General features: G+C 33.2%; 2 protein-coding genes across 2 annotated transcripts in view; both read right to left on the reverse strand.

Annotated features, from left to right (window-relative positions):
- The window catches only part of LOC105311970 (deleted in malignant brain tumors 1 protein-like), an 18,450-nt gene extending 11,061 nt beyond the window's left edge, over window positions 1-7,389 (reverse strand). The window contains exons 1-24 of the mRNA XM_019994032.1: window positions 7,259-7,389; window positions 6,497-6,626; window positions 6,277-6,444; window positions 6,042-6,224; window positions 5,808-5,990; window positions 5,601-5,759; window positions 5,403-5,558; window positions 5,174-5,353; window positions 4,952-5,125; window positions 4,733-4,891; window positions 4,222-4,389; window positions 3,961-4,164; window positions 3,703-3,870; window positions 3,297-3,467; window positions 2,960-3,121; window positions 2,733-2,906; window positions 2,264-2,443; window positions 2,028-2,210; window positions 1,374-1,529; window positions 1,136-1,327; window positions 918-1,076; window positions 667-825; window positions 337-492; window positions 89-271 (exon numbers count right to left, since the gene is read on the reverse strand). Of these exons, the coding sequence (XP_019849591.1) occupies window positions 89-271; window positions 337-492; window positions 667-825; window positions 918-1,076; window positions 1,136-1,327; window positions 1,374-1,529; window positions 2,028-2,210; window positions 2,264-2,443; window positions 2,733-2,906; window positions 2,960-3,121; window positions 3,297-3,467; window positions 3,703-3,870; window positions 3,961-4,164; window positions 4,222-4,389; window positions 4,733-4,891; window positions 4,952-5,125; window positions 5,174-5,353; window positions 5,403-5,558; window positions 5,601-5,759; window positions 5,808-5,990; window positions 6,042-6,224; window positions 6,277-6,444; window positions 6,497-6,626; window positions 7,259-7,339 (3,988 nt within the window). The 5' untranslated portion in view covers window positions 7,340-7,389. The remainder of the gene's footprint in view (window positions 1-88; window positions 272-336; window positions 493-666; window positions 826-917; window positions 1,077-1,135; window positions 1,328-1,373; window positions 1,530-2,027; window positions 2,211-2,263; window positions 2,444-2,732; window positions 2,907-2,959; window positions 3,122-3,296; window positions 3,468-3,702; window positions 3,871-3,960; window positions 4,165-4,221; window positions 4,390-4,732; window positions 4,892-4,951; window positions 5,126-5,173; window positions 5,354-5,402; window positions 5,559-5,600; window positions 5,760-5,807; window positions 5,991-6,041; window positions 6,225-6,276; window positions 6,445-6,496; window positions 6,627-7,258) is intronic.
- Window positions 7,390-7,478: 89 nt separating this feature from the next.
- Window positions 7,479-10,385, reverse strand: LOC109580643 (uncharacterized). Its single transcript, XM_019994047.1, has 9 exons — window positions 10,157-10,385; window positions 9,699-9,750; window positions 9,597-9,650; window positions 8,348-8,502; window positions 8,207-8,280; window positions 8,021-8,159; window positions 7,743-7,960; window positions 7,610-7,691; window positions 7,479-7,552 (listed from the first exon to the last, which is right to left on the reverse strand). The coding sequence occupies exons 2-9, from the start codon at window positions 9,748-9,750 to the stop codon at window positions 7,535-7,537; spliced, it is 792 nt and encodes a 263-aa protein (XP_019849606.1). The 5' UTR covers window positions 10,157-10,385; the 3' UTR covers window positions 7,479-7,534.
- Between the last annotated feature and the right edge of the window lie 6,810 nt (window positions 10,386-17,195).

A 17,195-nucleotide genomic window follows, 5' to 3' on the forward strand; every position in this document is an offset into this window, starting at 1 on the left:
ATATTAAAAATTAATTAACAAAATTTAAAATTACAAAAATTGTACATTCATAAATAAAAGTGCAACAATAAAATACCCTCAAAGTTACCTGGTGCAGTAAATCCCAACTGGTTGCATACAGTTTGTGCTTCATAATTATAAGGTCCTGAAAAGTTGGTAATTGCTCCCCAAGCTTTGTTAATGCATATCTCCACTCTTCCTTCTCTATTTGTACGGCCATCAAGAAGCTTTATGTCACCATCAGTACAATTTGAATAGGTAGAGCCTTGAACTAAATGCGCAATTGTGATAACAGATAGAAATATTTTGCTAGGAGGTTACTACAATATTTCTCACCAGAACAAATCACACCAGAATACTTAATGTCACGACAATATAAGGAAGTATTGTTGAAAGGACAATCAAGGATATGTGCTTCATTGCCTGAGCAGTTTAGTTGGGAGACATATGTAGTGCGGTAGTAGTTCAAGGTAAAGAATGCAGCAATTGAACCTACACATAAAAATAAAGATTCTTTCAATGTAGTAATGTGAAATTTCACAGGTATAAACTAGAAATATTTTGAATGTTGCCTATATTAACAAGACTATTATGATGCATGAAGTACAAGCAAGGGTAATGATTAGGAGATGCTTAAAGCATCACAAATGTGTATTTAAAATATACCATAAGGAGAGAATCCAAGTTGCCTACAGATAACACTTGCATCATTATTGTCCCAGAAACTGTCCCTACAAATACTACCCCATACTCCTCCAATACATACTTCAACACGACCATAATAATATCCTTCAACAAGTCGAATATCACCAGTAGTACAAGATTCTATAAACAAAAAATAAGACATATATAATTTTTTTACCTTAGAGAATTACAAAATAAAAATGATTTAAAATATAAATGATTTTACTACTAACCAACACACGTGATTTCAATGGCCTTATGGTAATACTTTGGTGTTCTGTAAAATAAATATGAAGAGCAAGAGCTAAAATTGCTTGCATTCCCACTACAACTGAATCTTTGATAAGCTACAGGAAGTAATTTTTGATATGAAACAACGCTGTAAGTGACTCCTATAAAAGAGAGATAGAAGCATTGCACATGTAAATAAAATGTACAATTTTTTATATACCAGTTAGTATTGGAAATCCAAGCTGACGGCATGCAACATTAGTAGTAGAGATAGACCAGTCGACATAATGGTCACAACAAAATGTTGTCCAAACTTTATTTGTACAAATCAGCAAAATTCCTTTGTTGCTCTTGCCTTGTCCAGATAATTTAATGTCACCGTCAGTACAATTGACAGGATTTATGATAATATCTAGAAAAAGCATTAAAATTACTTCATGTGAAACAAAAATACTAACCTCTTTGACAAGATACAACTGCTGCATAATTTGAACAAGTTCTGTTAGTGTCATACTCACACTCATAAATACTACTTTCATTTCCATTGCATCTCATGTTAAAAAACAATAACTGATTATTTGCTAGGAACCATGATATATAATGAACTTTAGCACCTAGAAATGACAAAATCACAGCTCACATGGGTACTACTAGAACATTAAGTACATTTATTTTAGCTCAACCCTGTACTTCTTGCAATTAGTGATACTTAAGGCCAGTAATTCTAATGGCATTGAACCAGTTTGAAACTTTTTCAGTCATTTAAAATCTGATGCGCACGCATTTACTTCAATGTGCATTATGTTAAACCACTTTCATATCTTCTTTGAATGTACACATTCAATAGATAACCAGTGGCAGAAATATATTTTTAACAAAAATAAACAAGATCCTGAAGAATGAGTGTGGAATCACTGCATGCACATTGAAGGCAAAGCCAGTTCAAACCCCATTGCAAGTGTAGAAATGCCTATATATTCCTTGGCACTTATAATGCTTTGCACTGTACCACCATTTTGAGGTTAAAATTTGTACTTGTTCAAATCTGTACTTTTTATTTGAGTTTAATAACTCCAATGCCAAATACCTACAAATAAGGCAATGCTTCTTACCATAATAGGAGTATCCAGCACTATAACAAAAGACACTGGCAAGTTCATTAGTTGGTACAGTATCCTTATATCCACATAAATAGTGCCAATGGCCATTATTACATACACGAGCAAATCCAATATTATCCGGTGAATAAGATGAAAACACACTGTACAAGTCAACAGAACTGCCATTACAAGGTTCTATAAATTATTAAATTTTATTGGAATTAATCAATTTTTTAGTTCATTAGTACCTGGAGTGCCTTTACACATTGCACCAGCTTCTTGATAATTGTTGCATTGAGCCTTGAATGGAAGTCTCTTCCAAACACAGTTTGTAAAGTTTTTAGAATAGTAACTGTGACATGATGGATAAAAATAGCTAACTGGTGTCTGTCCAACTCCAAAATGTGAATTATAAGTTGCTTTACCATCTGTAAAAATAGTAAAACATAAAAAAATTATCTAAAAATATTCCCAAAAGTTTATGTAGTTGCATGCAGTAACCAAATAGTGCAAATACATGTAGGAAGAAACTCAAGAAAGGCTATTGCACATGAGTAAGACTCAAATTCTTTTCATACTTTTTATGATGAGTACAATGGAGTACCCAAGGAATTAATTACAATGCATAATATTACAGAAAATATAAAAACTGATGGTACTCATGCAGTAACAAAAAAATTGCCTAACATAGCAATTTCAGAACTTCACTTGCTTTACCTACATATCCAAGTTGCTGACACAAAATAAACGCTTGTCCACTATCCCATTCATAGTCACATATTGATTGCCATACTCCATTAACACAATATTCTACTCTTCCTTGATGTTGGTCTGATCCACCAGTTAATCTCAATTCATCAGTTCTACAATTTGAATTAACTACATCTGGCACTGAGAAAGGTACAATTAATGAATAATGAAATAAAAACAAATATTAATCTTACATTGGCATACAACAGCAGCATCATCATCATGATTACAAGAATAATTACTAAGACCGTTCATAGGGCAGTCCCAAATTGATGATTCATTCCCAGTACAGTTCAGATCTTTAATAGCTATAGACCAATCTCTTTCAATTATCATTTCATTAAAAGGTGTAGCCCCTATACACAAAGTAAGTATAAAAGATTATTATCACTTATCAGTATAATTAAAATAGAGTTAATAAATTTCAATTTTCATGTAGCTAAATTATTAAATTTAGACTAGCTTGTAGCTAATTTATATATTAATAAAAATTTAAGCATGTATGTGCTTGGCAATTCACTGGCAACTCACCATAAGAAGAATATCCTAACATTTTACAAACAACACTAGCATCTTGCTCGTCCCAGAAATGATTACAAATGGTTCCCCAGTCATTGTTAACACACACTTGAACTCGCCCATATCTCCTAAAGTAACTGCCCAATTCACTATACAGGCGAACTGTACCATTGACACATGGAGCTATAATAGACAATTATAACAATGATTTAATCACTATAAAATTTGTAATAGCATGATGTCACCATGATGTCACAAATACACACTAACATCTAACATCATTAATTTTTTGCTAGATACATGTATCTTTGCTAAAATAACTTATTTACTCAATGTATGGAAACAAAAAAGGAATGACCAAGTAAATTTGTGGATAATTTAATAGTACATTAATACAGAATTTATAAGGATAATTTACCTTCACATCTGATTCCAACATCATATTTATGAGTGCAGTGTTCTGAATGTATCAACTTGTGATGACAATTGAGAATGTTTGTCTCATTATTATTTTCACAATAGACACGTGAAATAAAGATAGGACCAGTTCCTTGGCCAAACTGAACAGGAGGATCATCAAAATAACCTTAAAAAGAGTAGGCAATATTAATATGAGAGCAGAAATAAGTAAATCATTATTGTTACCAGGTTTGGTCATGATTTATCATTAACACACCTAAGTCCCTGTATCCAAGTATTCTACATATTGTAATATCGTTCCCTTGATACCAGTTCCAATCAATCCAGTAGTGATAAACAATTCCACAGACAGTTCCCCATACTCGATTAATGCATACTTCTATCCGTCCTTCATAATCCGTCTGACCACCTCTGAGTCTTAGATCACCATCAACACAATCTTCCTTTTGAGTGTCATTACCTATAATATTGGACAGTTTGATAATACATGTATTATTGATTGTATCAGGAAGCTTACTTTGGCACACGATTGATGCAAAATGAGTGTTTGGGCAATTATACTTGTCAGATAATTTATTATACGGACAGTTTAAAAAATTATTCTCAGTTCCAGAGCAGTTCAAATCAATCATATGATATGGCCATAATGAAAATGGATAGAAAAACCCTGAAGCAGCTACAGCTCCTGTAATGATAAATAATACATGTATTCATATAGGATGTAGTTTTATAGGAAAAATTAAATAGAGTACAAAAAGGTTTTTAAAAGCCATGAACTACAGTTACAGCTGTAATCAACCAAAAAGCTCATTGATTAATCATCTTAGTTACAACTACTAATGCAGCTGCATGCATATGTCCTCTCTTAAATTTCAAAGTCTGCAATAAGTAATTTGCTACATAAAAATTGCCATAATATGGTTACTATTTACTTAATTAAACATGCTTCACTATACACAGTGTCATCATTACTATGTCAACAAACTGGAAATACAATTTTAACTATCATGATCTAATATCACACTGACCATAAGGGGAATATCCTAGCTGACTGCATATTACACTAGCATCATTATTATCCCAGAAGTCACTGCAAATTGTTCCCCAAGTACCAATAATACACAATTCCACACGACCAGTAGAAGAAGTTCCTTCTTGTAACCTAATAGAACCATCCTCACAGAGAGCTATGAGAATAAAGTAATACATGTACTTTATATTAGTAATGAGAGATACATGTAACTCACGTTCACATTTTAACCCAATGTCATAATAATGATTGGAGCATTGTGAATTAGCAACCACAAATGGATTTCTGTCACATTCAAGTAATGAGTTTTCTGATCCAGTACAAGACATGTATCCAAGAAACACAGGACCAGTACCTTGACCATACTCACTACTGCTAAACTGCTTTCCAGCTAAAATAATAATTTATTATAAATCAAAAGTCAAACTTCATTAATTACCAAATTCCTGGTATCCCAATTGTTTGCAAGCAACTCTAGTATCTTTAATGTCCCATTGCTGACTGCATACAGTGCCCCACAATTGATTAATACACACTTCAAGTCTTCCTTCATTTTCTGCTGAGCCACCAACCAAACGAACATCTCCAGATACACAACTAGCTGGTTCCAATGTCATATCTAATCACAAAAATGATAATTTTTGTTTTAAAAATTGTAGGCCAATTACTTTGACAAATAAGTGAAGCATCATGAGATGGTGAACAGGAGCCAGTCTGACCATGTGAACAATTAAATATACTGACCTCATCACCAGTACAATTAGGATTAACTATACCAATAGGCCATATAGTCTCAGTATAATATCCAGAAGCAGGTATAGCACCTATAATAAAGTTCATATGCTGTAATACAGTGTATAATGTACCATATGGAGAGTATCCAAGTTGATTACATACAACAGAAGCATCTTTATAGTTCCAATTGTCACTGCATATTGTAGTCCATATTTCATTAATACATATCTCCACTCTTCCATAAGTATAGTTTCCACCTTTCAGTCTTATAGTACCATTATTGCAACGAGCTATTATACAGTAATATTGATATTTAACACGAAAAATACTTCACTTACGTTCACATATAACAGCAGCATCATTAAAGTGATGAGAACAAGCAATAAATAAATCAGTTGTACTATAATTTTGACTACAATCAGTCAAGGACTTCTCTTGTCCTGAACAATTTAGGTATCTTAGAAAAATTGGTCCTTGACCTTGATTAAAGCCAAGACCAGATACATCACTAAAACTGTAACCTATTAATAAACAATAAGTTAACTTTTATAGGCCATTCATTTGTCGCTAACCAATTTCAAGTGCTCCTAAACATCTACAAACAACTTTAGCATCATTGCTAGACCAGCCATGAGAACAAACTGTGCCCCAGGCATTATTAACACACACTTCAACTCTTCCTTGAAACTGATTGGAACCACCAACTAGTCTTATCTGACCATCAGTACAGTTACTATATGTAACCAAATTAGAATCTATAGACAAATCAATAATGTAACACAAATACATATTGTACATGTATTATACCTTGACAGTACACATTAGCATCTCTCAAAGTTGAACAATTATATTCTCCAATCAGTTCATTAAAGGGACAGTCAAGTATATTGCTCTCTTGACCAGTACAATTGACATCAATAATATTATAAAATGGGGCAGATGATGATTCATATACAGAAAATGGCCCCAATGCACCTATGGTGGAATGAAACATATATATAACTGTGTATGACATTAATTTAATTACCGTAAGGAGAATATCCTAGCTGTCTACATATGACACTGGCATCTTTGTTGTCCCAGTACTCACTACAAATACTACCCCAAGTACCATTGAGACAGACATCTACAGCTCCACGATGTGAATATGATGATGACTAAATAGAGATAATGTAACAGATACTATAGAGGTAAGAAAGACCAGGCTGGAAACAACTCTACAATGCCTTGTACACTAGCTATGTCACACACATGTACTATAAATGTGCATTTTGGTAACAGGCACAATGGCTGATGTACCAAATTTTACCAAATAATGCATAAGCCTACATGTTTTTATATAGCCCTATAACACCATCATGACGATAAAATTATTCATGAAAAACACTGCATGTCTTGTATGCTATCCACAAAATCCAGAATTAAAAAAATACCTCTCACTGCTTGTTTATTCAAATGTGAAATTATGACTGGCAGCAAAAGTCTAGTTGCATTATATTACTATTTTAGTAAACAATATGACAAATACAAAAATTTCACTAAAATATATCCAGTAGCAACTTTGTTGCTATAGTAAGCAGTCACTGAGCCCTTTGATGTGGTGGGGCAAGTCAATATGGCAACTAACTGCCTCAATACAAGTTTACTGGCTGATGTTCAGTACATATATATTGTTAGGTTGAAGACACTCTGCTCAGTATCCAATGTCCCCCAGTAGTGCTTTAATACACAACCCTTCCAACCGATTACAATAGCCTCGATCTAATCACAGCACATTCTGAAAACTTACCAATCGAACTGATCCCTCCTGGCACTGTTCACTAGAAAATCCAACAAGTAAATGAACCAAAACGAGTACCACCAGCAGCATCGTTTCCAAAGCGTTGAGTCAAGTGTTGACTCACTTAACTGCATTCCTCTCGGCATTCCTACCATTTTTAACCACACTGTCACGTGAAATTTGTGAATTAAAATAACTTTAATAATGATAGTTAAAAAAATTATTGGTAATGAAGCATTTCATTACATGTTTTTCTCTTTCATATAACTGAAAGCCATCTGTATATCATATGCTGGAAATGACCTAAAATTCAATTTTTAGTGAAACAAATACAGAACTCAAGTTCTATTTAGTACTCACAGAGCCAGTGCTGTTGTGATAAATATTCTGAACAATGCCATTTCTTGTCTTCTTGGTATAAATATTTTGACAGGAACTGGTACTAAAACAAATATAGTCACATGCTAATTGCTAACTTCTATAGTTAGCTTACTTCAGGTAGTTCATTAGGGCAATAAGTATTATTAGTATTATTATTATTGTCAAGACTCCTGTTACAATTCCTGTCACTATTCCTGCTATTTGCCCAGCAGACAATTCTTCATCTGCAGGAGCTAGTGAAACATCAGTTGTTGCGGTATTTGATGGTGGATCAAGTGGTGTAATACTGGTAATAGAAATTCCAGCATCATTATACTGTGATTCAGCTGCCTAAAAATTAAAAATTAATATAATAATGTCAATGAAATAAAATTCAGCAGTTTAACTTACTTTTACTGCTGTTGTCACAATACTAGCATCAACAAGAGCCCCATATTGACTACTGACATAGAATATTACCATTAATCCATTAATTGTTTCAGTGATTTCGGTAATGACAATATTATCAGGTACTATCAAACCTCTCGTACTATACATGTACAAGGCAGAAATTAAATACAATAAAGTCTGCATTACTTTTTTCTGCAGTTAACACTACAATAGCTGTTAATAGCTTTTGCTGTAATGTTTTTGAAGTTTTCAACATCAAACTACAGGCAATAGAAGAGATGTTATGCTTGGAATCATTGCTGAAAATTGTTGTTACTAATAACTTACAGTGCTTGCATTGGACCCTTTGAAAACAACAACCACACCATCTGAAATTGGTAGAAGAGTTGGATTAGGAGCAAATGAGGATAGCAAATATAGTGAGGAAGAAGTGATAAATTGGACTGAGGAGGATGAGGAGAAAAGTGCATGCTCCGTAATGGCTACATAATAAGTAAAAAGAATAAAAAAAAAGATGGCAAGACTAGTATACTCATGATAATTATGAATAACATGACTAAAAGCGCTTTATCCATCTGATTACTGTTGTGCCCTAATATCATGTTCAAGATAATTTGCACAAAAATTTAGAAAAAAACACCACACAGGACTAAACAAGAGTTTATGGGAAGTTTATATGTGACAAAAGATCAAATGAAAACCTCAATGGCAGTGGAGAGCTATAGTGTGATTAGGGTAAAGTCTAAAGTGTAAGAGATTACATTTTCATATGCTAATATCTTTATGCCTATAGGCACAAGTACAGGGGTGATCCAATGAGATTCACATTGTGTAACACAATGCATGCTAAATGAGGTAAATAGCATGCTCTGTAAGCCAATAAGCATTAATAATAATTGTGCATAGCTTTTCAAGCAAATTAAAAGATTTGTAAAAATGCAATTTTGATCAAAATTAGCTCAAATTTTGTACACAACATAAATACATGTATGCAAATCAGAAAAAATTATGAAAATAGAGAAAATTTCCTTTCTATATTTTTGATGAAATTTGGCAGACGACCATATACTACAGTGACTTTAGCTCAATTTTGAAGCAACTCTAAAAATTTTGTAAAAGTATTTGATTGCTATTGGAATCAGAAAAACTTTTTACACTACATAAATACACATATGTATCAGAAAATATCATAAAAAGAAGAATTATCTTCTTCATATTTTTGGTGAAATTTGGCCTACGATCATGTACTACAGTACAGGACTTTGATCCAATTTTGAAGCAAAATTAAAATTAAAAAAATGCCAAATTTGATAGGAATCAGTTCAAAATAACATGTAAGTGCATTGAAACAAATTATAAATATGAAAAATTTCTTTTATGTCATTCTGGGTGAAATTTGGCTGAAGACTATGTATTGATATATTGATGAAAGAAAGAGTACAAAAAAGGACAAAAATGATTCGATACCAGCATTCCAACAATGAGCCTACTTTTGTGACGCAAATTCTACTAAAAATTGTAACTACATGCAAATGTTTATTAATATTCAAACTACTACATTTTGTGCTTGACATACTTGTTGCCAGAGGCACAACTGTAGAATCCTCTGACAGACACTTTCCTAATGATTCTGTTCACAAAATGATGACAAACCATTATCAATGAAATTATATTGTACCTTGAGCTGCTAACAGTATAAATAAGAGGGCTACACATTCAGAAGAATCCATCTATAAATACACAGATAAAGAATAACAAGTGTAAATAAGCATAAGGAGACAACATAAACATATCAACTATACTAGGAATACTAGGAATAGCAAGTGACATGCTTAAACATTGTAAACAACCACAGTCAAAGAAGGAAAAGTTAGAGAAATCACTAGAAGTGGTCCACAAAACCACATTTGAAATATATAATAAACGAATTGAAGTAAATAAATAAATTGGTTTACATGTATAATCAGGCAATTTAGTTTCTAACTAAAAATTGGATAGTAGGCGCTTTACATGCTTGATTCTTGTATCAAGCACAATAAAAAAAGCACTATTAAATAATGCTACAAGTTAATACTATATGCTATGCAGTATATAGACCAAGTATTTTATAAATTAAAAGGCCATAGGCTAACTCACATCATGCTTCAAGAGCTGGTTCCAGTAACACAAACAGAATTAGAAGATGAGCAATACAGATTAAAGTACAGGCACTCAGGCAGTAGAACTGGCAAGACAGAAAGTTGAATCCTGTAGTAGTAACAATGTAGCTATTAATGAAAAAAGTTATGGTAGATTAACATACATGCATGTAATGCGCATATAATATATGGATCTAAAGATCTATTATTGCAATTTCCTGTGCTAGATATTCATAAAACAGGAAGCATATTAATTTTAAAATATAAAATTTACAAACAAATAATTAGAATATTAGCCCTCAAACACACACAAATGATACAATATGAGAATTTTGTTTTGCAAAGTTAACATTACAAACAAACATTTCTACCAAAAAATTAAAAAAACAAATAAATTAGTTAACTTCATTCAAAGACTCAGTGGTTGATAAATACTCCATTCGTCGTCTGTATTCCAGTGATTGATTTATAAACTTTGCAATATGATTCTCAGCTATATTGTGAACATTAATTTCACTGCTCCTCACACGATACTTGTACCTCCTAGCCAACCAGAAAAACAACAGTGCAATGAAGAAAATTGATATAGTTTTTACAAGGAACAAGTAAAAACTGCACAGTGAATAAGTGAACAGGTAGTGCTGAAAGGCAAGATCAATAAGTAAACTGATTATGGTAGCTAAACCTTTACTAACACCAAGCAGTCCAAGCATTGTTCCCCTCAATCCTTTAGGAGACTGAGCTAAAGTGAGTTCTATTGAGAGAACACGAATAAAATAATCAGCAAAGCCGTACAAGATCCCAGCTCCTAGTGGCATCCATTCATTAACAATCAATGCCATCACAGGAGCAGAATAAGAGTCATTGCTATAGTAGCTGGTAGATGCATTAATTGTATCAATGTTAGGATTAATACAATAAACTGCTGAATGAAAATAGCTTGAAAGACTTATAGCAGTATAAATGAGAGAGCTTGTGAGAATTAATAGTAAACCAAATGATATCCTCTTCAAAAGATTAGGGATGAAATGATAAAAGCAAGGATAAAATAAAAATTGATACACAAGTATACAAGCTATAGGTACAGTGGACCTATTATTAACCACCATGATTACTGCAAAATAGCTAGTAGAGTCACTAAAAATTTGAAATTCAAAACCAATAGCGGCCACACAAATAAAGAGTGGTATTAATCTTAGAACAGTCTTCACATCTTCTACTTCCTCCTCAGTGAATGGTCCACCATACTTATCTTTACCCAGGTCCAATCTTGAAGGAGCCTCTTCCTCCCAGTAGGTCAGAGCACTACGATTCTCAGGATACTTGTGCTTTCTGGCATAACACAAAACTCTAACTATTAGTTTGATGGGATTAGTTGTGCTCACTGGAGTTGTGTCAAGATGACTGTTAAAGAGACTGTGACTGAATAGCACAGCAACAATACAAAAGCAGAAAATAGTTAAAGATATCCACTGAAAAGTAAATATTTCAGTATAAACATTTAAAATGGATATCAGTAAAGTACTGAAATAGACAGCGATCCTATGCCAGTGTATGATAGCACTTAGTTCATCACTTGGAGACCCAATAAGTTGATCAATATTAAATGGTAACAGAGTCGTTTGAAAAAATGGAAATAGAATTAATTTAAATCCAAAAAGTACACAAGCAATGATAAAGCCAGTAGTGTAAGCTCCATATACCATAGCAGTATAAGCAGACCAGTACAGTATGGGACACAGTAGTGAAACATTAACACAAAATAAGAGTAACTTATATCGACTCACAAAAACATCGCTGATCAAGCCTGCAAATGGCCATGTAAAAGTAAAAGCACTCATTACAAAAGCATAATTAAACAGAAGTGACTGAAAATTATAAAAGGACACCATTAACTGAATAAAGGCTCCATTAAGGTACAGCTGAAAAAAACATAAAATAAAATCCCAGAACAAAACCAGTAGTGCTCCTTTTGAATGAATAAACTGGAAGCGATACCTTCTATGAAGACTAGGTCTAGTAACTGATGATGATCTTAACAGAGGAGCACGCTCATACATTTCAAAAACACACTCAACTAACAAGCTGCAATCTAGTTAACAATATTGAAATGAAAAATGAACGCCAAACAACTTAATGAAAATATATGTAAATTTCTATTGGCACACACAGTATATCACTTTCAGTGATAAAATGATGCTATCAGTCAGTAGTTAGATCTATTCATTTTTTGATATAAAATATTTTTGTTATTTGATCAGGTAAATACTCTAATAGGAACAAAACAATTTAAAATTTATAAGCAAAAAGACAACAATTTACTAAGTCCACAACCAATTTCTGACTTTATGCAAAATCACCACTTCTATCGAACAACAGTTCATCATAATCACTGCAGGCACACGTGTTTCTTTGAACTTTATAAAATTTAGAGAAACATTTCAAAAAAACCTTTAGGACAGCAGCAACCAGTGGAACATATATCAGCCCCATTTGTATCCATTGCATGGTAATGGTCTCAGCTGTGTATCCATAATTGGACACAAGGTAATATATACGCATAGTGAATCCATTAATAAATGCCATATTAGTGAATACAAGGATAGCACAGATATTATGACTCTTCTCTTGAAAAGGCTGAGCTATAGCTTGTATCACTATAAAAACAACCAGAGCCAATGCTAGTAGAAAATAATAATGATGAATACTTGAGGCTAATACAAGCAGACAAAGTACAATACAACGATAAAAGAAGTAAAGACCAGCAAAGAAACGATATTGATCCTTGAAAGGTCCTTGGAATGAATCAAGAAGAGGCTTCAGCTTATAATGTATTGCAGTCCATGGCATTAACCTTCGAATAAAAGCAAAACGAATGGCCACTTTACTCTCAACCTTTAACAATAGTCCATCAAATGTGAGTATCAGCGGAAATGGAATTATGAATATTATCAATGAAACGATAGCTGGTATGGCATACTGGAGGTGATGAGGACTGAAATACTCCAATGATCCATCCCAAAAGACAATGTCTTTGTATACAGTGCCTCCAATGCCACGTGGTGATTCCCTATTGAGCAACAAAAATGATATATGTGAGCATTGAAAGTATGATATGACTAAGAAAGCAGTGAGGCCTTGAACTACAGAGTAACTGAAAATACTTTTACAGCAATATTTGCCCTTCAGTCCACAAGTATAACACCTAAACAAGTACACAAATCCAAAAATAAGCAGTACTGCATAAATGAATGATACATATTTGATGATTGCTATATCCAATGTGCTTGCTTCCCTCCACAAACAGAATGAGAGTTCATCAATATTGAAAAATTCAAGATTCAATGTGCTGTAGAGTACAGTGTAGATACTACGTATGATTGTAGGTTTAAACTCAACTGCTCCATTGACTGACACTACCATAGTTTCTAGTAACTGTGCCATGAAAACGAAGCTATAAGCTAGTCCTGTTGTTAGATTAATATCAAAGTATACAATTGTAAAGAAGAGACCAGTTATTGGTAATATTTCACTGAGAAGATAAAGTAAAAATCCAATCGGGCAAAGATGACTTTCCCCACATTTATTGGTGTCTGAATGAAAATAAACAGAATAGCCTTCTTTACATTGGCTACACATTGTCCCATGCCTATTTGATGTACAAACAGCTTTATCCATTTCTTTTATAGAAGCAATATCAGCTAAACTGTAATCTTGTTTAATCCTACCACTGCCTGCTTCTACATCAAAGTAGTGACAAAAACCAAAAGGACAGCCAGTAGTATATAAATTCATTTGATTAGGTTTTTCATTCTCATTAGATAAGATGTAGCCAACCCAGTACCCACTAATAGCTACTCCTTTATTTTCTATGCAACCAACAATACCAATATATGTGAGTGATTTATTGTTTTGTGAAGCTGAACACGCACAACTAGAGGAATCATCATCAATTATAAAACCAGGTGGACATGATGCTAGTTCTATACCAATACTAGCTCCAATATTTTGAAACCCAGATATTTTTAGCGTCAAGTTACTTTTATCTCCTGGTTTTCCCATCAATTGTATTTTATTGTCAGCTACAAATTCAAAACCAGGTGATACTTTGATTTTGCTTTCAATTGGTATAAAAGGATGAAATAAAGTTATTTTTGTCACATTTTGGCCCATATCATCTAATAGTGTTAATGGTAGTGAATATGTTCTTCCTGGTACAATAGAGAGCGGCGTGGATTGGTTGATTTTAAACAATGAGCCACCAGATGCAACCTCATCATTGTCAATTTCAAATATTCCAATACAGCTCTGGTTCTTAAAAAGTTCTGTTGGTTTTGGAACACTGCCAGACTGAGTCAGACAAGCAAACTGACATGGTCTGATGGCATTAAGAAATATTGAATCAGCTATTCCTGTGAAAGACCAGTTATCAATGAATGAGAACCTGGCATTAGTTTCATAGGAATGTTCATTTTTATCATTATGGTATTGAAGAAAGCAGGAATGAGACGAGAATGATATTGTAGTTGAAACACAAATGGCTCCACCTACAAAGTTAGCTGAGTTATTAGTGAATAAAAATGTCGTGTCATTATTGTACTGAACATTAGAAAAACCCACAAGTTTAATTGCTCCTCCAGCAGTACCTGTGTTACTAATAAACTCAGTAACTGCTCCTCTTTTAAAAAATGCAGATCCAGACATTATATACAACGCAGTCCCACTGTTGTTATAGAATGCATTGCTACCTTCAAAGTAAACTGTTAGTTTAGCAATAACAAACACACCAACGTCTTCCTTGAAAGTATATGAAGGTGCTTTTACTGGATCATAGTATCTTTGAATGGTGTTATTAGAGAATGAACAATTTTCGAATGTTATTTTGGTAGTGAAGGCATTGTAATATTGACTTTTATAATTTGGGTGAATGCTGATAGCAGAACTAGCTGTGCCACTGTTACTAACCCATCTGCTTTTGATAAAATGAACATAATTGTACATTGCAATTGATCTATGAGGATCCAGTGCATTACAGTAAATCAGAACTCCACTAGCATAATACCCAGTGTTACTGGAAAATGTAGTTTCAATAACCGTTACATTATTGTTAGTTGACATGTTGCCAGAATGGAGAGAAATTCCCATTGACATTGCAGCACCACCAGTATTAGACAAAGAAAGATAATTATTGGAAAATTTACAATTAATCAGAGTTACTTTGTTGTCACGGCACAATTCTTGACAATGCCATATCATTCCACCTCCACTGTATGCTGCATTGTTACTAAAATTAGAATTTTTTATAATGAAAGTGTTCCCTTGAACATTCCATACTGAAAGAATACCAAGTCCACCACCATAACTAAACAACCAATTTTTGGTCTTTAATTTGAAGAGGTTAACAGTGTTATTATTAAAGAGTGTGCCCAGTAAACTGTAGTTACCTGGTGCTGATACATGTGAGCAGCTCTTAGCAGTGATCTCACAAGCTGATATCAGTATCACTAGACCAGCCCCTCCATGTACTGTGTTACCATTTGAGCCATTTTGTTGCAGAGCATATGGTATTGAATTGTTTGAAAAAACTGACTCTTCTATTGTAATATTCCCAGCTGCATTGATTAATAATAAACCAGTACCAATGTTGTTGCTTATTGATACATAACTCAATGCTATACCAGTAGTTGTATTCATTACAATACCAGAACGATAATAATACTGCCTTAATACATGCATTTTGTACTTCATAGAACAACCAGACACACTTAACTCATTGAAGTTCACATTTTGACAATCCTCAATAATCAGACCACAATTATTGTATGAAGGACAGACACAATTGATAACTGCTGCCTTTTCCTTTTCATTGCTGTTGGCAGATGAAGAAGTGAAATTCAAGTTATGAATTGAGTGCATTTCAATGACACGGTCCAATACAATGCTTCCCTCTATAATGACAACTGTATCATTCTCCCATTGAGTGATATCAGAGAGAGACAAGCAGGGAGAGTGAATAGAACCACATGAAGCTTCACTGGATCCATTGGATGAAATGTATATCTCATTCGAAGCAAACCCTTCAATCAGTAATAATAAGAACAAGAGGAGCAAAATCATCTTTGTTGCTGTTCAAATTTTATTTAAAATGACTAAATTGTAAAAGTAATGACAATTTAAAACTAAAACTAAAAAAATGTAGGCAATGTTTGTTTTTAAAAAGAAAAGGTGGCTAAAGTCATCATTTGAGACCTCAACGTATATATTGCAGTGATATGTTGGCCAAAAGATAAACATAAACAAAAATTTAAACAAAGTTTTTTCAAATTTAATATAGCCACTATATCTAAAAGCAAGGAACAAAATTTGCAATTACATGAAAATTAATATTATCTCATAGATAAACTTGTATTGTTTTCTTTAAAAAATTAATTAAATCAAAACACACAAAATTAAAAAGGGAGGAAAAATTCTAACAAGTAAAAAGACAAAAAGTCAGCAGTGCAGCAAAACTACAGCATATTAAAAGCAGTAAACATGATTAAAGCAAATTATTAATTACAGTGTAACAACTAGGTTTTTTTGCCACTTCTATTAAATGACAGCTCTTCATAATTGCCATAAGCAAAATTTTGCCTTGGTGCATTAAAAAATTTAAAATATTTATGAAAAACCTTTAGAACAGCAGCAACCAGAGGAACATATATCAGCCCCATTTGTATCCATTGCATGGTAATGGTCTCAGCTGTGTATCCATAATTTGACACAAGGTAATATATACGCATAGTGAATCCATTAATGAATGCCATGTTAGTGAATACAAGGAGAGCACAGACATTATGACTCTTCTCTTGAAAAGGCTGAGCCATAGCTTGTATCACTAAAAAAACAACCAAAGCCAATGCTAGTAGAAAATAATAATGATGAATACTTGAGGCTAATACAAGTAAAGAGAGTACAATAAGACGATAAAAGAAGTAAAGACCAGCAAAGAAACGATATTGATCCTTAAAAGGTCCTGGAATGAATCAAGAAGAGCT

The sequence above is a fragment of the Amphimedon queenslandica genome, unplaced genomic scaffold, assembly GCF_000090795.2.
Source record: "Amphimedon queenslandica unplaced genomic scaffold, v1.1 AMPQUscaffold_13483, whole genome shotgun sequence".
In the NCBI taxonomy this organism is placed as follows: domain Eukaryota; kingdom Metazoa; phylum Porifera; class Demospongiae; order Haplosclerida; family Niphatidae; genus Amphimedon; species Amphimedon queenslandica.

Coding starts and splice junctions, on each gene's coding strand:
- LOC109580643 (XM_019994047.1), bottom strand. CDS start 9,750: ATGGATTCTTCTGAATGTGTAGCCCTCTTATTTATACTGTTAGCAGCT. Junction 8,160..8,206: donor AGTGTTAACTGCAGAAAAAA/GTAATGCAGACT, acceptor GTACATGTATAG/TACGAGAGGTTTGATAGTAC. Junction 7,961..8,020: donor TTGTGACAACAGCAGTAAAA/GTAAGTTAAACT, acceptor TTTAATTTTTAG/GCAGCTGAATCACAGTATAA.